Raw genomic sequence first — 23,212 nt, 5'->3', positions numbered from 1 at the left:
TAGCTCAAACTGCATGTACAGACAAACAATATGTGAGAGCACTCATCACCCACTTAATCATGCACCAATGTTAAACAGATCAGCCTGGACGACTTCAGTGATCTTAAACAATAAAGTAGCAGACACAAAGGAATTCCAAAAGAAATGAACAAGAGAGTGAGACATTATTAGAGTTTTTAATATCTTGCTCCAGACCTTATTTTTTTCTAAACTAGAGGATAAATCTACAATATCATCTCACACCTCAGGGTTTGCAATAATGTAACTGATTCATTCATCAGTGACACATCGACCGCAGAGTTTGTCTCTTAATGGAGTCTCAGTTTGATGTTGCCGATCTTTATTTTCATTTAAGGGATCATTTTGTAAGCGAAGGCTGACTTCTCATGTTCAAGATAGTGTGTGTGAACTTAATTTTAAGCTAAATGGCTCCTTTTTTCTTGCTTTTAAGTTTTTTTATCAGGATAATCATTGAAAATTCCCCACACATGCTCTCTCTAAATGATTATTGGAAGAAATATAAAACAAAATATGGTTCAGTCGTGACGTTATGGGTCATCAAAGCCTTTGCTTACACAGTGGAGGAGACGGTTTTATGAGTTTCTCCTTCTAACATGCTGATGAAGGGGTTTCAGAAACAAGCTTCTCCCAGAGGAAACAGCATCTCAGAATTAAAAATAAAAGGCTTCATTTGTTAAATGTCAGCTTCCTTCATTTTGTTAATTTCAAACAAAGACTACTTTAGGCTTGATTTGTGAGAGTGACACCAGCTTTATTAAAGCTGTATGTGTCCGCTTTGTCTCTGTCTTTGACTCATTGTGTGTGTGTGTGTGTGTGTGTGTGTGTATGTGATAATTAGTCACTTCCCCAATACTGGATGAGACATCAACAGATTTGGCTCATCAAAGTGCCCTAATGGGTGACAATCCGCTTACACTGGTTCACAAACACACACACATACACACACGCACACATCCGCGCAGTCCAACTGTCCCTGTTTAACTGTCATGGCAACCAGGATGACATCTGACAGATTCTCAGGGAATTAGTTTTCATTATTATAATAAGATCATAAGCTTTTGGATTAGAGAAAAATCTAATTTACCTCTGAAGTGATAATAAAAAGTAACATGTATGTTTTGTCTGTTTTGTTTAAGATTAGATTACTATAAACAGGAGCAGACACTTGCCATTTTATTAGGTACACCTATACAGTGTAGTGCAATCCAATGCAACAGCTCTGCGGTAACATCTACTCTTGTGATGCCTTTAATGTTTTGCTCTTGTTGACTGGAGCTGGGTATATGGACCAAAATAAACCCAGTATCAAAAAGTAAAACACTAAATCATACACACTGGACCTTTAAAGGTTGCTGGTATTGGTCCTGGTAGGTTATTGTATCCAGCCATACTGTTGACACAGTCAGAGAAGCATTAATTAATTGATATGTTTCAGCATTTAGGGTAGTAGTTAGTAGTAAGCTAGTGATGTGTTGTAGTGGACTGAATTATATTGAGAGGTGTTTCTAAACTTCTGCCTCCCATCATATATGTAAATAGGGAGGTCAGAAGAATACACACGCCCATTATAATGTAGTCCAGTATGACAACACATTTAATCATGACCTCAATAATAAATTTAATTAACACATTTCCAACCGTGTCACCAAAACCTGAACATTATGGGCTTTGTAAAGGTAGAATTTATGGCAGATCTGTTGCTTTGGATTGCTCAGGTGTGACTGTGCATATGGCACAAACTATTATAGGCTGCATAATTATTTATCATTCAGTTTTATGAGTTTACTTTGAGTTTTACGCGATAACAATGATCAAACAGTAACTGGGTATAGATTTGGCTCAGGTCTGATTAAATGTCAAACATTATCAGTCACCATAACTTCTTTTGCAGACATCCTCTAATAGATAGAGTTAGGACAAAACAATGTGCAACAATTACACAGCTTGAAACAAACAAACAGCTCTCAGTCAACAATATTTTGGTATTTGATGCTTTAAATATTGCCCATCAATTTTCAAACCTGAATATACTGCACATCTGAATGATCCTGAATGGTGTCTGCGAACATAAAGCTGCAGTCTAGAAAACTGAGACAGAGTTTCATATATTTCCATTGAGGAGATCAGAAATAAATGCATTTCTATACTCTTTATATCCTGAGAAGGTCATCTACGCTTATATCCAATCTTTTTTTCACTCTGCTGCAACACTCAAACATCTCTCTCTAACACCTCCCACTGGTTCAGCTGCGTTTTAGCTGGACCTAGAAGAAAAGACAGTGTATAACCAGTGTAATCATCTCCTGGCTGGTCACCACCATCAGGAATGAGCCAAGGATTTAAAGACCATGTCAGTCTGACCTCCAGCTATATATGGCTGACCTTTTATGTTCTTTTATGAACCAAAGCAAAGGCTGCCTGCGACATGATGATGATCAGTTATCATGTCAAAAAAACACTTAAAGTTTCCTATTCACCTGCTTCTGTTATTTCAGTCACACACACACACACACACACACACACACACACACACACACACACACAAGATCTACATATTGTAATCAGAAACAAAACAAGATGCTTTTATTCCTTATTCAAGAAGGCATGCTTTCCTGGTCCTCATTCACAGGGCACAAAAATACACCGTTTGGATAATGTCCAAACAACATCACTGTCCAACAAACACCAGACTCTGACCCAGGAGACCAGTGTTGCCTAAACCTGACCACCGACCCCTTCTTATGACCGGCCTTTTCTGTGTCAAAATACAATGCAAAAGGCTGACTCATTTCAGTAATGCAGGGGCTTCTGCCCAAGCAGAAAAACATGAGAGATGAGAGGATGAGATCACGTTGCAAAAGCATAGGTTTTGTTAAAAAAAAAAAACAACAACCAATATCTGTCCTTGTGATGAAATATGTCTCTGCTCATGTTGACAAATTCAAGTCACACTCACAACAAGGGTATGGGCAACATTACCATACAAATAAGGAACAAAATAATGCAAATTTATTCCATACAAGCCCTGTTATTGTTTTTGTTCCGTACTTACTTTGTATATCCATTTTAATTTACTTTGTGTATCAAATAAACACCAAAAAGGCCCAAATAGTGCAGAGACCAGAGGGGTATTTCAGTTTCCAGACTTTTGTCTCCACCTGATGTTCACTGAGTGAACTGCAGGCTAACCAGTAACTGGTCACTGACAATGACGCGATGTATGTTATCTGATGGGTTTATTTTGTTTCCTTTTATTTTATTTACAATGTTAAAACAATGCAGCCAAACATAAAATAAATAAAACACTGAGTCATGACAATGAGGGGAAAAAAGGGACTGAACAGCAACAGGAGCTTCATGCAGCTAATACAAGATTGTCCAGCAATACCTAAAAAACAAGCTGACTCTTCATGCTTTACAGCCACTTCATCGACCCCAATTAGATCCAAAGAAAGTTTGTCTGGTTCCTTGCTGACATATTCTGCTCTTCTGGAAATCTTCTCTCCTCTCGTCATGCTGTTTAACTGTCGGAAGGATGTTATTTGTCCACAGGTGTCCAACAGATGCTTCACAGCCTGACCCAATTTGCAAGTTGCCTTGTGTTCTTTACCAGTAGCTCACAATCTTCCACTTTTACCGTAAGGCACTTGTATGCAGTTAGAAATGACTCTACTGAAATGAATGTACTATCTTACCCTGGCAAGTGTGGCTGAAGCACAGTACCAGGAACAGTGTGACAAGCAGGTTAATGTAATCCAGCTAAGAAGTATTTATACAAAGGTCATGATGTCTCCTGGTGAAACATTGTTACAGCTCAGTTAAAAAAATGAAATAGAGGTGTTGCTGCTGAAAACCTCATAATTATGACATCTTGAATTTGTGGTTATATATAGTATTATAGGCTTTAAAGGTTCAGTGTGTAAGATTTAGAGGGATATATTGGCAAAAATGGAATATCGGTATGTTTTCTTTAGTCTATATTCACCTGAAAATAATAATTGTTGTCCTTTCATTACTAAAATGAGTTGTTTATATCTACATAGGGAGCAGGTCCTCATCTATGGTGATTGCCATGTTACACCACCATGTTTCTACAGTAGCCCAGAACAGAAAAACCAAACACTGACTCTAGATGGGGCCATTTGCGTTTTCGTGTCGACCACTGTAGTTAGCAGCCCCTCCACGTCAATAACATTGGAAAAACATGTATTTTTTAACGTGCCACTGCTGTGTGTTCTTACTGGTGTCAATCACTGAGTCCGTTTGTTTTGGAGAGGAAAAGACAGCTGTAGATTATTCGGCTCCCAGATAAAACCTCCTGAACGTCTGTATCTGAAGTTATCAGAGGCAAAAGGTGAGCACGTATCAACAGATGCTGGGCTAACAGCCCGTCTCCGACATGCCAAACTGCTTCAGGGAAACACTTGCCCCTTTTACACTGCCAGATGTTCCACGAATGTTGGGCCATTTTGACGGCAAGCTGTGAGCGTTTAGACACACAGAGCCAGATTGGCGAGTTGATCCAAGGTGTCCAATTTTCAGCCCCGTAGGGTAGTCATATTGGTGGAACCCTTTTAGTATAAACAGACCGAGGCGGCCTTCCACAACAGGAGGGACTGTTGAAGACTTGTGGGAGGAGCTGTTGATGACGCCGCGCCTGCGAGCCACTGGCGGTGGATAAACAGGAAACAGCTGATAGCAGGAATTAGCGAGCAGCTAGTAGCAAGAGGGAAATGCAAACCTGACAGACACTGTAAAGATGAGCAACTGGGGAGACAAGGCCATTAACCGTCTGATGAAGAACAGGCCGACTTATGAGAGAATCGCCGAAGGACTGACCAGCCGCGGCTTCCCTCCCACGTCACTGGTTACATCACACACTGAGCTACACGTTTTGTTACTTGCTCACGCCCCCCATTGCCCCAAAAATTTTGTTACTTGCTCACGCCCCCCATTGCCCCAAAAAAGGCGCATTCTGTATAAACAAAAGTAGGCGGGCGGCATTTTGCCACATTCCCCGATTTTGTTTTTATACTGCCAATGCTGAAAAAAGACTGACTGGGCTTTTCTGCAAATTTGCACAATTCCCATTTTAAAAGGGCTACAGTGTAATGTGAAACCACTTTATTCAATGTCTTTACCAGCTTAAATCACCAGGGGTCTCTTTATAAAACACTGCATAGGATCCATACTAAAAATATACATACGGACAAAAGCCAAAAATGGCGTGCACCAAAAAACAGTTTCTTCAATCAGGCTTCCACCTCATCATCTGCATCGCCAATTTCCTTTCTCCTGGGATAAAGTTTCCCCCATCGTCTTTTTTATAGATCACAACTTTTGCGTGGGAAGTGGCGTACATCTTTCAGGCCTCGTTTTGTGCATACACAATGTTTATAAATGAGACCCCTGGTCTATTTGACCTCTGCAGGTAACTCGGCTTCTCGTAAAAACCTCCTGAACAATGAACACTGACTGCACAAAGACTGACGGAATTCTAACCAGAAGTTTCAGCTGGTTGCAGTCTGCAATCCTCACCACTAGCTGCCACTAAATCCCTCTAAATCTTACACTCTGGACCTTTAATTTGAGTGTTCACATAATTCTTTTATACACCAATTCAGAGACTTAAATGCTTATATTACAAATGTGCAGACCATATTTTAAATATTGCTTTTTTCTTTACACATTTGATTTTCATGCGACTACAGTGCTATGGCCGTGGTTGTCGTATTGTGGTTTTCTTGCTCTTATTCAAGTTCACTCAGGCAATAAACGACTGATGTACAGTACATTTGACTGACATGTTAACAAAAAGTGAAAAAGATTTTGACACAAAAAGGCATTTCTTTTCCTTGAATAAGGAAATACAAAAACCATCAGGTGAACTTAATTTCAGAGCAATCAGCAAGCCCAGACAACAACACTCAGTGCTCTGCAACATGTAACTGATATCTTACATACTGACATTTTCCCAATGTTTACCAGTGCTAACTAAAAGAAAACCCCAAAACAACAGTTATATATAAAAAAAATGCATTTTTCATTGCCCATATCAGTCGTCAGTCTTACAGTAGTTATTAAGGCAAAAAAGTAGTCTTTGTCACGGGCAGTGGCTTCTTCATTATTGTCCAGTGTGTCTGTATCATCTAAGATTATACTGTATGTGCATTCATGCATGTCTTTGAGTTGTGATTTTCTGACCTCCTTTGTCCTGATGACAGACAGTGAAGTCCTTGGGAGCATCAGTGCTCCTCCTGCAGGCTGCAAAGCATCTTGAGCAGCTAGACTGGCTCTAATATTGTAGTTGGCCTTCAGTATTAACAGTAACACACTGATATAGATGCACAGTATAAATAGACTATGCAAGGCCAGCCATCAGCCATCAGGCTACAGAATGGAAGAGTATAGATCCAGTCACACTGTTACAGGCCACCAATTTACAAGTACTGACACAGTACAGAGTGCACAAGATGTCACGATCTCAGGCCATGTGCACTTTTTTTAGTCCGTTAGTTCCAATGCAAAGACAGAATGCGTGCCACACATGGTGATTTGAATTAATTCAGTCAGTCAGTGCTTCAAAGCGAGTTACGAGGTCCCGTCGGTCCAGTGCGTGGCCCATTCCTTTTTATGGACAACTCCTGACTTCTCAGTCTGGAACTGTGGCCGGTCCTCGCGAGGAATCTTCACCGCGTGGTACTGAGGCAATTTGTCTTTGTAGTGGGCCCGTTGGAAGAAGCCACACTGTTGGCGTAGGAAAGAGGAGCGCAGGTAGGAGTGCACACAGGGATGGAGGGGCAGGAAAGAATGAACAAACAAAGAGTTAAGGGATGTCACATATAAAAACACAACTGCATATGACTTGCATTTGTCTGCCCATATTGACTTGGTCTAGATTCCAATATCATGCCTTCTAACAGATGGTTAAAATTCTCATTATCTGATGACCTTGTGCAATCAAAGTGACATTTTAATAAAGGCACAGCCACCCAAAAAGCACATCCACATGCTCTGCATTTCAAATTCAGCATCAGTCTTAAGTGTCCTTGATTAACACGCTGCCAAGTGCCGTTAAGAAAATCTGCACATGTTAATGTGAACGAAAACACCTGCTGATATAAATGACAAGTTGATTCTGGCACCTGAAAAAAAGAACACTTGGTCATGAGATGAAAGTCAATAGGAGTGTTAATAGACTGAAAAGTGCATAACAAACACATCACGAAAATTAATGGTCCCCAAAGACTGGTGCCAGAATGAACAAGTGTGATTAAACCGTAACAGCAGGGGCACAACACACAGCACAGCAGGCACCTGAAATGCCCTGAAGGCAAGATGGCTGGATGGTGTTAAATAAGCACAGATTAAAAAGACAAACAATGCTAAATAATAGGAATCAGTGTTGCATTCACTGACACAACAAAACTGTTTACTATTCGTGATCTAATAACAAACAGCATTACAGTTGCAAAAGTGAACAGGTTGATTGTGGGTTAAAGAGACCATAATCTGTACACCATAACTGACCATTTGCTAAACCCCTCCCAAAAGCTGCAATCGTCCAATCATAGCTTAGCAACCACACTTAAGCACTGGTGCCATCTTTGAATGTCTCTACAAGCTGTTTATGAAAATGGTATTTTAGCCCGTCCAAAATAAAAACACAACAGCAAAAGTGTAGAGGTTGACCAAAGTGTTTGTCTGCTCTACTGTAAGCACCAAATGTTAGCATGTCAGACTTATTATTTGTTTGTTTTTTTAAAGCTAGTGTTGTTCTTTTATTCTTTGTTGTTTCTCTCCTTTATTGAATTTTCTTAGTATGATGTTATTTTATTTATTTATATGAAGCACTTAATAACTCTGGTTTAGAAAAGTGGCATGAAAATAAATGTTGTTATTTTTGTGGGATTACGGGTTAAAAAAACAGCCATGTTCATGAATAGTACATCCAATGTATAGTATTTCCTCATCAGGGTTGGAAATTAGCACCAGCCACCAGCATGATGCTCGTAAAATATGCAGGTGACTGCTAGATTTGCTTCACTCACCAACCAAAAACAATAGTAATCTTTCGAGTGAGAGGAGTAGGTTTTGGAATCCACCACCCACAGCTGCAGTTGGACAACTCGGTTCCTCACTGTTTGCAAAATGATCCTGGATGCTAATAGTTTAGGCTAACATTTGCAGCTCTGTCCTGCTTTTATTAGCCAGCTCTGGGTATCTTTACACTGTAGCAACCCCAGCCAAACAATAGCTACATAACATAATACTGAGCCCGAGCTCATATTTGATGCTCAGGCTGAGCATAAAAAAAAAAAACAGACCAAGTCGGCTTCGAACACCCGTGGCACACTGGCCGTGTGGACCAGTGTGCCATGGACCAGCTTGGTGGATCACTGACTCTCCACACTGTATTTCCCCGCCAGAAAAGCTTCTTGCTCCGGCTGGGAGGAAGGACAGAGAGCCCAGCACGGAGCCTGGCTTCTCCCTCTCCTTCTCTCCCTGCCTGCAGGGTGAGAACAGCAAAAGAAACAGTAGATGATATCAATCAATCAGTATTTGATATCTATAATATATGTTGGATTTACATTTTAAATAGATAATGATTAAATAAATTATGTGCAGAGTGTCCACTTTTTAATAATGTATTTATTAAATAAAAGATATTTTTTTATTTTACTCATTTATTTATTAAAAAAATATATTTTCAGGCTTGGGTTGAGATTTAAAATATTGGGGTTAGTCTGATCTTTCATCAAACTTATTATACTATGACTAACTACCTCTTGACTGCAATACGAAAACATTAAAATTGCTGCAAATTTAATTTGAGCATGCCTAAGCTTTTTAGTACTATGTGTGCAGCTGTCAAGAGTTTTTTAATTGTTAACAAAGTTAACAGGATCAAAAGCTAGGTGAGTGACCTCTTTTACAAGGCCATTGTTTTAAAATGAGTCAGCTGGAACATGAAAAACTCAGCATTTCCAACCAAGTCATGGAGCTAATGTTAGCTAGCTAGCTAGATAAAATCTGCCAGTGTCAGTTGTCATGAGAACAGAATGCCAAGCATAGCAACAGTTACCAGAGGGGAAGTGCGGCTTAACAAATGGTCAACCCACCATCCCACTGCTACATTTTTACGTTTTTGTTAATTTGTGCCAAACTGTGGTTATATTTCACACTGTGATGAACACCACCAGCCACACCAGAGTGCATCAAGGAACAAAGCAATCGTGGGTATTTTTACCGCTTGGAGGGAGAGGCGGAGGGGAGAGCAGGCCAGAGAGAAACACTTTCTACATTATAGTTCTGTTGCCTGCTTCTCCGCCTCCGAGGGTTGGACCCCCAAATGGGCACGGTAGTACTCCGTCTCATAGTGCCGGCGGCGCTCACTGCGTTTGAAGAACCCACACTGGGCAACAGATCACCACGGGGAAAGTAAAACAGGGGAAACAATGGGAAATTAAATACAAAGGGGATGGATAGTCCCCAGAAGGGTTAGTTAGAGAGAGGAGACAAAACAAGAGGGATGACACAGAGAACAAACAAAAGAGGAAAGGAACAGATGAGAGTGAGCTGGAAGGAATAAAATGGTTATAGGACAGAACAGAACAAAGCGGACAGAACTAATTGGACTACAATGAACAGTGATAAGAAAAAGCCAGTGTAATGGCCAGTGAGGCGACAGGGATGAAGTCTGTCTATAAGGACCTCTTTTGTGTGAGCCACTGGACCACGTTTGTCAATACTGGCTGTTAAAGCCAACCCTAACTCATTGTTTTGGGGACTTCGACACAGAGCACAATGGGGTCTTAGAAAGCACAAGTGTTACCAACATGTTCTCATCCCAGTGGCCTTTCACATCTACATATCACTCGCTAGTTATACTTCTGATGTTCAAGGATGCCCCCTCCTAGCCGAGACGTCAAGAAAATGCACATGGTTAGATTTAGGAAAAACAAAAAACAAAACAGAAAACATCATGGTTTGGCTCTGTATTAATACCCAAAGCAAACAACAGGCTCCCAGGTGAAAGTCCAGGGTTTATTGGACTCCTCCTGCCTGCCCTACAGGGACCTTCCAGCTCCTTATATTATTGCATTACCTGCAGCATTTCAACTTGATGCCGTCCAGCAGCGTATCAAACTGCTACAACAGGTGCCGGCCACGTTACATACTGACGCTGCCTGTCCGTGTATTATACTGCCCCTAAAAGTGGCTTTTGGCATCAGGTGTCTGACACCAACATCACGGACAAAGCGGCAGTATTCAACAACCTCAGAATACACTGACAGTTAGGAATCCTTTATGTGTCCATTACCTTCCACAGTATGCAGACCAGCAGAGTCAGCAGCAGGATGCCTGCCAGAACAGCGATAAGGATGATCCACCAGGGGATCCAGTACTGGTCAGCGAGACCAGGCTCAGGATAGATCATCACTGGAACCTGGAGAGGAATGGACGACACAATCAAAACACAAAATTTAAGGACAAATCAGTAAGTCAGGCCTGAGTCACACATGCCTGTAATGATAATAGATGCATTAAAAAGAGTTCAAATGTTCAATTCAAATGTGTGAATTACAAATTAATTAACTTAGTCTATTCTGCTGGTAAGAATGTGTGAGTGTTGCTGCTAATTTATATGCTGAATTGGAAAAATGAATTAAGCTTGGCGGAGACATGCTCAATGGACTGAGGTGTGAGGAGTACCTGTGCAGCTGCGTCCTTGAGGACCAGGTGTTTGATGCTGGACTTCACAGTGATGTTGGCTCTGACCAGCAGCTCCAGAGCACTGACGGATGGAAACTCCTGACAGACGGAGAGAGGAATAATGATGACAACTTGATAAACAGGTTATCAGGCATCCGAGTAACACTTTGCTTTGTTCAATCAGATACAGCTCTTAAAGTTTGTGAGATTAAATACTACCTTTATCTATACAGTGTTTGAATCAAAATCAAAATCCCAGTCTAATTTGTCTTCCTATAAAACATGTTTTTATGTTGGCTAATGAGTTATTAATATTGCAGCCAATAAAATGTCACCATAGATTTTGGGTGAACCATATAATGAAGATGGACGAGATGACAGCTCCCCATAAGGGAACCCAAAACATCTCAATTGCCCCCTGGTGGCTGGCTGCAGTATAGGTCATATAGGGGGGTACATATTGGGGTACACTCACCACATCATATAAAATGATATACATCATATTCAAAAGGGAATTTCAGTTCTTCTTTAATCTGGTGAAATGTTTGTGGTTTTGGCCATCATTCATAGTGGCCTACACATTCATATCATACCATATAATAAGGTCTACAGCCTTGACAATAAGACCCATGAAAAAAGAAGTATTTAAATTTCAGTAAGTTTGATGTGAAATTAAGTCAAACCACAGAAGAACACTGCCATCTAGAAATCATGTCAGTTGGTGTTCAAGAAAGAAAAAAAAACACCATGTTGGTTGTATATTTCTTGTCACTCTTGGATCTGAATATCAAACTGGCAGCTGCTTGCAGGTGACTCAGTGGTCAGACCTGACAGCTGTGTTCACAGTTTGCCGACTGCCTTAACATCAAAGATCTCTTGTTAATCATGCTGCAGTTAACATTCCCTCAGTTGCATCAGATCAACGTGAGCTGCCAGGAGCAGCTGTAACAGCTGGACTGAATCTGAGGTGGAGACTAATGTGCAGTGAGATGCTGATGTAACGATGACGAGATTTTTTATTTACCTCTATGAAACTGCTGTTCCACAGCCTGGCGTGAATCTTGAGGACAGCCTGACCGGAGAAGCTGTGGAGGGGACACTGGAACAGAACACAGCGTGCCGACCCCAAGAGACAATCCTGGAGGAAGAGGTGACAGCTGAGCACTCAGGGAATGTGTAATGAACTGGAACAGCTATAACAGTAGTAAAAAGGTGACAAAGTCTGCATCTTTTCTTTTGTGCATCTATATTTTCCTCTGCCTTTTACCAGTTTGAGCGACTTGCGTCTTTCTGAAGCTGCCACAGCTGGGGTGGTTCGCCCCACGTTGCCCTTTGTCATCACTTGACCTTCCTCCTCTGGGTGGGAGCGGCGTGTTCGCCCCGCCTGGCAAAAGTGACACATTCATACAGGCAGTGATAGATCAGTCTCTAAAGATGGTAAATTTAAGATTTTTTGTAAAAAAAAAAAAAAGAGCATTCAATTGTCAGCAAGGTCATGACGTAATTATTTATCCAGCTCTTTAAATGGCTACAACTCCGAACCTTCCAGATGAAGAGACATAAACAACACAAGTTAGATGCAGACTGAGTGTGTCCTCCATATTGGTGGTGTTAGAATAAAATGTCCTTGCTGAGTCAATAATGAGCTCTGCTCTGCTCTGCTCTGCTCTGCTCTGCTTACCACATGATTGACAGGCTGTGGGAGTTCTGCAGACGAGGAGCTGTATAGCTGCAGAGGATTTAAGGCCCCTGTCGGGGTGCACTGGGTGTTTGGGTGACCCTCAAACTTCAAGCTGGCAGGATACAAGAGCCATTTCTCATTGGTCAGCTCGTAAGGCCACATGATGTTGAGGAAGGCAGAGCCGAGTGTCTGCAGGACTTGTCCAGGATTAGCAACCTGATGTAAAAAATAGAACACGGATGTGTCTTCTTTTAACAATGATATGTCCTATGCTTCTCACCTGTGTCCATGTGGCAATCAAAACACACATATAGAGGGTCCTGAATACACACACACACACATTAGTTCCTTACCACAAACTCAAAATCCACAGGGCTGCCGATTTCCTCTAGACTGGTCATGGCACTTTCTCCCCTCACTGTGCCACTGAAGAACAGCTGGTGAGGACGAGCAAGCCTACCGTAAAACACGATCACATCAGTCAGTCGGACAGCTGCATACACACGCACACAGCTACATATAGCCTATATCTGTTTACTATGTACAGCAGCTGTACTGCTTAAGCCCATTGGTAAACATGGGATTACAGCATGCCTGTAATAGCTGCAAGAGCGCAAGATGAATTTTAATTATTCAAAGTCATGAATTGTTAATGAGTTTGAATTGTTTATTTTTGATTCTTAAAGAGATCCCAACATTTCTAAAGATCCTAAATATGCATGGCTGGATTACTGAAAGGGCCTACCAGGCACGGGCCCAGGGGCCCAAAGTGTCAGGGGCCCTCGCCTTTCAAATGCAATATATCCCTCAAATGATGAGGAAAAGACTCAAAATGACCACAAAGAGACACAAAAACAACACAAAGAGATGCAAAAGAACTGCAAAGAGACACAAAATAACAACAACAAAAAAAACAGGAAAAAACAACCACAAAAAGACACAAAATGACATAAAAGACACCCAGCAACCACAAGGAGACACAAAACCACAAAATGATGCATAACCACCACACAGTTTGTGTCTTGCTCCTATATAGTAGAGGTGGTGGGGCCTTTTGCATATCTGTGCGCAGGGACCCATTGTCTCGTAATCCACCCATGCAAATATGTCAGGCTAAATTTGAGGGAAAATATATATAAAATGATGCCCACGATATCCAGAATATCTCAGAGTAAACATCATATACTGTCAATGAAAAGTTGGATCAGGCTGATACAGAGTAAGATCTTAAAGCTAAGTGAAAACAAGGGTTTGATTAAACTAAACTAAGATAGAGCCGCCTGTCTGTGAGACATACAGTTTTAAACATTGATGGAGAAACTGTTTTAAAATGTGTTACTCACCCACTGACAGACAGAGGGAGCTCTATCACAACTTTAGCAAAAGCTGTGACTGGTGCCAAGTCAGGCTGCTCACTGATCCTGAGGACAAAACCAAGAACAAACACTGATCAAAGGATTATTCTGTTTTAACAAGTCAGATATCTGCAGTGAGATAATCAGATCTTGATTTGAGTGAAATAAAATGCCATAGTCCAGTGGTTTCTAACGGGACCAGCCACAGGGTCCATGTATCTCCTCAGTCATTAGCTCAAGGTCCACACAGTGCAATATATTCAGTGTCATACTTGCATTTGAGCATGTCGTCAAGCTAGTTTGCTGTCTCTGTTATGTAGCTGTCCGTTATTCACTCACTCTACAGCAGGAAATGGCACTTGAAAATAAAAGCTTGTGCCGGATATTCATTGTACTTCCAAACAAAGTGTGTTGACACGTTTGCAAGTAACATTTAGAAAGGACCTGCGACCCACTTTTGGACCACGACCCACCAGTTATGAACCACTGCTATAGTTCATTATGGTGTCATTTGACTTTCCACTGTCAAGAAAATGTAGAGGACTTACGTTGTCAGTAAGAGATCTGCCGTCAGCTCTGTGGTCTCAATTGTGATGTTGGATGTGCTCAAGTTGATGGTGAATTTCAGCTGAAAAAGAAAAACATATATTAGATATTTCAGTCAAAACAAGGAGTGAAAAGGCAAAATAATTACACCTAATGCTGAAAATATGCTGATTTTGTTTCACACCGTAGGAGAGAAATACCAAGAGGTATGAAAGTATATGAAATTAATAAGCATTATATATTCTATGGCAACAAGCTGCATCTTTTAAACCTGACAGTGCTCTAAGCTTGAACTAAATTCACACTTTTGTTTCCGTACCTTAGTGTCTCTTTTCACAGGGTTTCCCAGGTCACATTCAACTTGGGAGCCATTCTGGTTCGCTTGGCATCTCATCTACAGTCAATCAGGATATCAAACAAATACTATCAGCAAAAACAGAAATCCAAACACACATATTATTTGAATATGAAACTCAACTCAAAAAAGTTTTCCCTCATTAGAGCCCATACCTGAGGTGGGACCCTGGAGCCAGCATATGACAGGGTGTTTGGAAAGGAGATAAGCAGCTGAGCAGCGTGGGCATCATCTCCGTCCTCCTCCGGCCTTAGAGGGTCAGAGGGCATGTTGGTGACAGTGATCTCCAGCACCACCAGCCGCTGGTCTGACAGGGAGAACACCTGCACATCATCCTCATCTCTACATGAAGAGAGAGGAGGAAAAAAACACATTTACAGCTGTCAAGAATACATTCAACAACATGCTGAAGTAACTTCACATGATTTCATTCTATAACACATGAGGATACATGATTTGATAAGCATCACTTTCACATAAGTCATCCTTTAATTAAGGGTTTATAAGTAACAAAACTCTTCATGCTGATGTTTGTTTTGCTCCAACATGACACTTTTAACTTCTTGGTTCATCAGAGACCCCTTCAATAGAGCTTTTTGTAGATATAATACTTTTTATATTTGTTAAAAAGTCAGACGCTTGAGAACATTTGCAGTTACAGACATGGTGACCAGCCAAACTTTTCACAACCTAGCAACATAAAAGTTGACCTAAAGGCTTATTAGTTGTGTAAAAAGCATTAGTAAATGATTTCTAACCATTAAAGAATACTTCACCACAAAATCACAACTTGTATGTCAATTACTCACCCAGTGTTACTTTGAATTTGTGAAGAAAACTGTTTTTCTAACATGCTTCTACAGTGAATGAAGAGTCCAAAGACTGAGAAGATTCTTGATGAACTCAAGTCACAAGGGACTGTGACTGTTTAACCAAAGCAAACTTTATCAAAACATCGGTTTACAAACTTTCACACAACTTGTGCAGTATAATCCAAATGTCACTGATCCAGTCATACGCTCAGTACTTCTCAAACACATGAATTTTTGCTAAAACCGTACTATTCAGAACACTTCCACATAAAAAATCTGGTGCAAGGAATCTGGACAAGAAGCAAACATGGGCAAGCGCATGTGTTTTAACTCTGTTCAACAGAATGCACAAGCAGAGTTCAAACACATGCACTTCAAAGTGCTTTGAATGGTACAGTTTTTAAAGAGTTAAAGAGTTAATGTTCCACTGATTGTCACACACCTGAGTGTGTGAAATTTGTTCTCCACATTTGACCCATCCCCTGAGGGAGCGGTGAGCAGCAGCGATGCCGTGCTCGGGAATCATGTGGTGATCTAACCCCCCAATTCCAACCACTGATGCTGAGTGCCAAGCAGTTTTAGCAAAAATGCATGTGTTTGGGAAGTACTGAGCATACGACTGGATGAATAACACTTGGATTATACTGCACAGTAAGAGTGAGACTTTGTAAGCAGACTTTTTGATACAGTTTTGCAACATATCCTCATACAATGGTTCATATGTTATCTAACAAATTAGCGCCCTATGAATGACATAACCTACTTAACATAAAGTTACGTACTTAATGTAAAGTTACTTTGGTTAGTTCAAGGAAAAGAAACATGGTGACGTCGTACCTCAGAATAATTCAAAGTTCACCTGGATAGTTTCACGTGGTTCCAAAAATGGGTCTGCAGGGAGAAGTTCCTGTATTGTTTGACCAGTCCACAGCCCCATCATGCCTCCTGACACTGTCTTTACACCACTTCTTTCTTAACAGCGCATTGGTCACATGAGCCTTTCCGATTATGTGGGTTACACAGGAATTAGTGGCTCACAGTTACGTGGGCTATATACAAGTTGCGATGCTACTTCGTAGGTAGCTTTTGTTTTGCTGTTTTTAAATGTGGACTCCCTTCCCTTCAATTAATCAAGAATTTTCTGTTTTTGGATTCTTTGTTCACCATGGAGACATGCGAGAAAAACTAAGTTTTCTTTACGACTTCAGCGTAACACAGGGTGAGTAATTGATATATAAATTGTCATTTTGTGGATGAAGTATTCCTTTAATAAGCCCATCAGTATAAAATTATGAACCCTTTATAAAGGGAACCTTATTATCAGTTCTTACCAAAAGTTGAATGTCAGAAACATGACAGTAAAACAGGCATTATAGTCTCATGATAAACATTCATAGACACTGCACACATATAATCACTTGTGTTGGGGGTATAGGTTGCTAGGCAGCAGTTTCTCAGACAACAATTGAATTCATCATGGCCACCAGCTCACTCAGAGTGGGCTCTGCAGACACTAACTTTGGCAGTGGGGTGAAGAGATCAGAGGTGATGGGTCGTGTTCCAAACTGGTAGGTCAGCTTCAGGTTGCTCTGGCAGATTTTGTCTTCGCCGCATCCTTCTCGCAGGAAGTTCACCTTCAGAGGGTAAATGAGGCAGACGAGAGGGTGTTAATCAAATCCTGAAGCACATTCTAGTTTCAACATCTAGTTTTTAAAATTTTAATAAGTTAAATTATGTCTGAATTGTTTGTAAAAGTACTGAAGTGTTTTATTAATTATATAAAAGTGCAAAAATCCACTGGCTCCAGCTTCTTAAATGTGAATACTGTCTGGTTTTCTACAATAGTAAGTTGAATTTGTTTGTGATTTAGACTGTTGATCAGACAAAAAAGACATCTGAAGGCATCACCTTGGGCTGTGGAAAACTGAAACAGCATTAATCGACAATTAAAAATAAAGGTTTGTTGCAGCCCTAATTGCATTGTTCTTTACTACATCAATATGGTTAAAATGCCTGTAAAGCAGTAGATATTTGGGGTTCAAAATACACGGGATGAAAAACCATGGATGCAGCCGCAACAGAATCAAACAAAGCAATCCAGGGTTTACAGCAGTTTAAATCCTATGAAAAAATCTCATTCTACATGTTTATCCGTATTAAAGTTATAAATATAAATTATATTTCAGCTAGATATGTGTCATATGTTATCATTTTGGCTCTATGTGGCCTTGACTAGCTTGAATCACTGCAGAAAGATTGTTGATGAAAAGTGTCTCATAAAGCTCAGCTTCTTTATCCAGTAATCTGTGGGCAAGTGTAGCCCATTAAAATTAATCCCGACCATAAAATACTTGAGCTTCCTTTTTGTTACAGACCTCCGTGTGCAGTGTATTAGACGGAGAAACACTCAGTACAGGCGCCAGCTTCTCCAGCCTCTTGGCACCTGAGTGTCTGCGTGGTGGCACAGGCTTGATGGTGTGGGTTATTGCCAGAGAGATGGGACGAAGTTTGTCACGGATGTTCTCCTGCATGGACAGAGGTTTAAATTTAAAACAGAAAAAATTAAAAAGATTAATAAACAAGAAAAGATTTATGGTGCAAAAGAGTGTGGATTTGGGATTTGGATGAGCATTTTAACTCATAAATGTTAAATTATTGAATGAAAGTAAACTGTTTAATGAAGCTTAGCACAAAATGTTTTTGCTTTCAGAGTAAAAAAAAAAGACAAAAATGAAGACCAAGAACCACAAACCTTGTTTACAAATACCTCAAAATTAACAAAAAACACTATGATTTTAGCACCACAATAAAAAAAACAGCAGGTGATGTTTCTGATCTGGAGAAGACGAGCAAATCTAAGTTACTGACGTGGAGCTGGAAGGTAGCAGTGGTGCACACGGGGTGACGCTGCCGATGCAGCTCCACCTCTTCTGTCTGAGTGTACTCTGGCTCCAGAGAACTGCGGCCCAGGAAGTTAACGCGGTGTGGGAGGCCCAACTTCCTGCGTTCAGTGTCGGCTTCAAAGAGCACCACTAGGGCTTGAAGGGAGAAAAAACAGGAGCGATGCACGAGGAGAGACAGAGGGATGAGAAAATGTCAGGACACACACAGAGAGCACTTAAAGAGCCCACCAGGGGCACAACATATATGAGCCCCCCATCTAAAGGGAATACAGTATCACAGCTGTGATTTCATCAAAATAAAGCCTAATGTTACGCCACAGATAAGGTTTCTTTCTACTGTAAATAGAAATAACTCCTGTGTCACATGAGAGAAGAACAAAAATGGTCTTGTAAACTGGAGTGTGACTTACTAATGTGTGGTGAGTAGTGTTCTGGGTGGGCTGTGAAGGTGAAGCACGCCTTGACCTCCACACTAAAAAAAAAAGGCAGACAGCAGACAGTGAAAAACATGATCTGTGTTACAGTAACATGTGATGATAAGTTATTCTGCAAGAAAAAAAAATCAAAGAGAAAAACACATCAGCAGCTGGTTTGCTTTTTAAAGTGAAACTTGACAAGTCTTTTGCTTTAATTTTTCATTATGGAGTAAATGTTGATTGCACAATGTAATGGCTGTAGAATAATGACACTGCTGGCATTTGGGTTCCTTTCTTTACGAGCCTCGCTTTCACTTCACAAATGAAGGTTCAATTTATGGCACAAAGGAAGTGTGTTGACCAATGTGCCAACCCCGTAGCTATGGGTAGAATATCAGTGTACATTAGAAAGTCCTGATTGTTGTGTAAAAAGTTTGTCTGTCTATTGCATTATGTTTGTTTGCTTTCTCCTGATTGTTTACACTGCTCCTTTTATACTGCCTCTTCACCGGGAAATTTCATACTGTTGTGCTGCCTCGCTGTTCTATATAAAATGCACAGTTGTGGAATGGGGGGACGAAGTTGTCTTGCGTTTAAGCTGGCGTCAGAGGTAGTAACAGTGCCAAAACGCTGGACAGCTGGCACGACTGGATCATGGGCAGGACAGGTGTGACATTTTGATGACGTGTTATGCATGTGCCCCCTGATAGAGGTTTAAAAAGTAGATGGCAGTAGTTAGCAGCTGACTCAAAAAGGTAGAACAGTGGCCGCAATGTCCACAAACTGGGAAAACAATGAGGTCTGTGTACTCCTTACCCTCTGTTCAGAGAACGAGATCAGCCACCATATGACAGGGATGGTAAATTATTTCTTCACGTTTTGCCATTGTTATTGCTTAAAAAGCACTGGCAATGTGTATGTTATATGTCACACTAGAGGCACATGCTGTATTTTGTTGTCTGTTTCCACTTTAAAATCTGGGTTTTGTTCAGTTATCCTGGTTTATTTGTCACATTAGCAGCTCTTACCAGACTCCCTCTCTGCCCTTGCAGTTGTTCTGCTCCAGATCAATGTTCTGAGGGTCGATAGATTTTTCTCTGATCACATGGATGACTGGACGAGACCTTGGGGACACATAAACACAAAGACCTATGTCAGGTATAAGACATTATGACTAGATAGTGGTAAAAACGAATTGTAAACACGTAGGATTTACGACAAAACTTATATTTAATGTGTGTCTTATGTGGAGTTTGATCACTATTTGTCCAACAGTTAAAATTTAACATCAGGCCGTTTCCTGTCAAATGCATGTTGTTATCAAAATGAGGATCTCATTTTCTCACCTGAAGAGAACCACTGAGTCATTGAGAGAGCCCACCGCAACATCTGGGTACTGGTTATTATCAATATCCAAACCGCCTGAGATGGAGTATCCAAAACGTCTCACATCAAAGTCGCGACCGTCCAGCACCTGATGGGATAAGAAATACTGATCGGTCATCATTCATTTAGACAGTGACTCTTGTTTTTTTTTTCTTCATTTCCTTTGGTCTATTCATTTTGGTTCTTCCTTCCTTCTCTTCGCTCATCTGCTAACTGCTGTATGAAACTCACCTGAGCAGGTTTTGTTTCAATTCCAGCATCTGAGCCTCTGTAGATAAAAACTTTGCCATCTCCATCAAACGGTGCCCCCACAGCAATATCTGAACAGATATGTAAATGATTGAAAACAGTTTTAAGCATATAAATATTCAATAAAACTATTTTTAGTTTACATTTTAACAGTTTAAAAAAGAAACCACCACAGTATGAAAAGGACAACGTGTTGGCTGAAAGTAACACTTCATGAATCTTAGCTGTATCGAAACCATTTGTATCCCCATATATTTTAAATGAAAGCAGCCTCTTTCCAGTATTTATATAATAAGAGAAACTGATGGTGAACTGTGTGAAAAAACCTTCTCACCTCCGTATCCGTCCTGGTCCAGATCTCCTATGTTACTGACTGTCATTCCAAACATGGAGTCGTACGTCCCGTTGAGACGGATCGGCCGAGCTTGATCGTCCCAGTGACCGAAGGGGTTCAGGTACACATACACAGCTCCACCAATCTCTGCCTTACGGTCAAAGAAATTTGGAGCTCCAACAATCAGATCTGTCCAGCTGGGACCAGAAACAGAGGATTAGAAATGAATAATATAATTTTATAAAACACTGAATTGAGTTTTGAGCACCCCAAACTAATTATCCAGTCTTCTTCAACCACCCCATCTCATCTATTGTTAACCAGAGTGGTTTGCTCATGTACTGTACTTGAGGTAGTATTTAATACTTCCACTTCTCTACATGTCTGAGGCAAATATTGTGCTTTTCACTCCTCTACATTTTTTTCACAGCTGTGGTTTCTAGTTACTTTTCAGCTTAAAATTTTACATGTAAAAACATGCATCAACTTGAAAAAATCTGATTCATTGGCAAAAATTAAACAACCAAAAATTCTATATGGCAGTTCAATTAGCTCCCCTTAAACCAGTTACAGTAAAGTACTGTAACATTAATGGCATCCATTTTAATTCTCCAGTAATGTAGAGATATAACACTAAGTCTTTGAGTATCCAGAAAAGTGCTACATAAATCCAAAAACTTTTAATTTTGACTTTTAAAGTCACAATCTCAAAGATTTCTTTTTTGTTCTCTTTCATTTGTTTGTTCTTGCACCTCGGGCAATAAGCAGCAAATTGCTGGTGTGTTTTTGGATCTCACACCCCAGGTCAAAAAAAAAGGTCTTACTTGCAACACTCCATTCTGTTGCATTAGCTCCGCCTACCCTGTTAAGGGGATAGAAAAGGTGTCACTAACTGTGTGCTGCTCCCAATTTTTCCTGGGAACATACACAGACACCCAGGTCGTAATATTTCAAATGCAAGGCCTTACATCAGTGGGCCACCGGCTCAATCACCATTGTATTCCCTAGTTTGGCGATAGTGAACCCATCCATCCATCATTTTCATAACCGCTTATCCTCTTGAGGGTTGCAAGGGGGCTGGAGCCTATCCCAGCTGACGTTGGGCAAGAGGCGGGGTACACCCTGGACAGGTCGGCAGACTATCGCAGGGCTGACACATAGAGACAGACAACCATTCACTCCCATTCACACCTACGGACAATTTAGAGTCACCAATTAACATGCATGTCTTTGGACTGTGGGAGGAAGCCGGAGTACCTGGAGAAAACCCACACTGATACGAGGAGAAAATGCAATCTCCGTGCAGAAGAGCTTCCTCCTGGGATTAAACCAGGAAGCCTCTTGTTGTGAGGCGACAGTGCTAACCACTACACCACCGTGCTGCCCCGATAGTGAACCAACAGACATTTATTTAAATTAAAATCTTTGAGATTATTACTTTAAGTACACTTTGCTGAAAACATTTGAGTATTTAAGTAAAACACAGAATACCTCTTCCATCACTGTACACCCCTAACTATTTATTGATGATCAGCGTTTCCTCACCCGTCCTTATTTAGATCCGTCGTAGCTACCGAGTACCCAAATGAAGACGCCAGCTCCTCCCCCCAGAAGATGTGCTGTGGCACCAGCCGGTATACGTTGTCTTTCCTCAACAGCACCACGGCCCCTGTGTGATTGGCCCGAGGTGCACCCGCCACGAAGGTCAGCTCTCCAAGGCTCATTATCCCCATAGCCGAGTCCACAGAAAACCCTGGAAGACGGAAGTCAGGACATAGCAGAAGACGGGGGTAGGAGGAGGAAGAGGTCAGGGGTTAGTATTGACCGTGGAGGCTCAGAGGCTCATCTCTTCTCTGTGTAGCATGTTCTACTCATCTTCTTACTAATGAAATGTGTGCCTTAAGTGACTATTGATTTTATGCCAAACTCATGATGGGTGTAAATGTCCTGTGTGCATGTGTCTGAAAGCCGCTGGAGGCCGGCGAATGGTTGTGTGTCCACTAGTAAGAGCAGAGAAGGGCTGATTGTGATGTTAAGAGAGGGAGATGTATTGGGCCTCGCCTAATGTCCCATGAGATTCATGATGCTGCAGCTCTGTATCAGTTGCCTCAAGTGAAGGCAAGATGTAAACATAGTGGGTGGACGTTAAATCAGATTTATAACCTAAAGCAACCCCTCTTTTGTGTGGAAGTGTATGTCTGCATGTGTGTGTGTGTGTGTGTGTGTGTACAGGAATGTGTGTTTGCATATAAATCAGGAGGAGCAAAGGAGTGAAGAAGTGGAAGGGGGAGGAGTGTGTGTGTGTGTGTGTGTGTGTGTGTGTGTGTGTGTGTGTGTGTGTGTGTGTGTGTGTGTGTGTGTGTGTGTGTGTGTGAGTGTTTGTTTCATATCAAAATGTACGTTGAAATTTTCTCATCCAACTGTGAAAAATAGCACAT

At 41.0% G+C, this 23,212-nt stretch overlaps 1 protein-coding gene across 3 annotated transcripts in view; it reads right to left on the bottom strand.

Annotated features, from left to right (window-relative positions):
• Nucleotides 1-4,956: 4,956 nt before the first annotated feature.
• itga7 (integrin, alpha 7) overlaps nt 4,957-23,212 on the bottom strand; it is a 50,487-nt gene continuing 32,231 nt past the window's right edge. For 2 of the 3 annotated variants that reach the window (XM_050038028.1, XM_050038029.1), the window contains exons 6-25: nt 22,320-22,527; nt 20,775-20,971; nt 20,423-20,511; nt 20,152-20,279; nt 19,834-19,929; nt 18,800-18,861; nt 18,355-18,524; nt 17,862-18,011; nt 17,005-17,120; nt 14,830-15,016; nt 14,639-14,713; nt 14,322-14,401; nt 13,762-13,839; nt 12,772-12,874; nt 12,419-12,634; nt 12,005-12,121; nt 11,762-11,875; nt 10,738-10,836; nt 10,346-10,471; nt 4,957-6,768 (exon numbers count right to left, since the gene is read on the bottom strand). In XM_050038028.1, the coding sequence (XP_049893985.1) occupies nt 6,613-6,768; nt 10,346-10,471; nt 10,738-10,836; nt 11,762-11,875; nt 12,005-12,121; nt 12,419-12,634; nt 12,772-12,874; nt 13,762-13,839; nt 14,322-14,401; nt 14,639-14,713; nt 14,830-15,016; nt 17,005-17,120; nt 17,862-18,011; nt 18,355-18,524; nt 18,800-18,861; nt 19,834-19,929; nt 20,152-20,279; nt 20,423-20,511; nt 20,775-20,971; nt 22,320-22,527 (2,567 nt within the window). In that variant the 3' untranslated portion in view covers nt 4,957-6,612. Of the gene's footprint in view, nt 6,769-9,271; nt 9,437-10,345; nt 10,472-10,737; nt 10,837-11,761; nt 11,876-12,004; nt 12,122-12,418; nt 12,635-12,771; nt 12,875-13,761; nt 13,840-14,321; nt 14,402-14,638; nt 14,714-14,829; nt 15,017-17,004; nt 17,121-17,861; nt 18,012-18,354; nt 18,525-18,799; nt 18,862-19,833; nt 19,930-20,151; nt 20,280-20,422; nt 20,512-20,774; nt 20,972-22,319; nt 22,528-23,212 lie in introns of all 3 variants that reach the window. The other variant, XR_007569457.1, reaches the window with a different exon arrangement.

The sequence above is a fragment of the Epinephelus moara genome, chromosome 24 (genome assembly GCF_006386435.1).
Source record: "Epinephelus moara isolate mb chromosome 24, YSFRI_EMoa_1.0, whole genome shotgun sequence".
NCBI lineage: Eukaryota > Metazoa > Chordata > Actinopteri > Perciformes > Serranidae > Epinephelus > Epinephelus moara.
The sequence above is the reverse complement of the archived record's forward strand: the minus strand, read 5'-3'. Positions and strand labels throughout refer to the sequence as shown.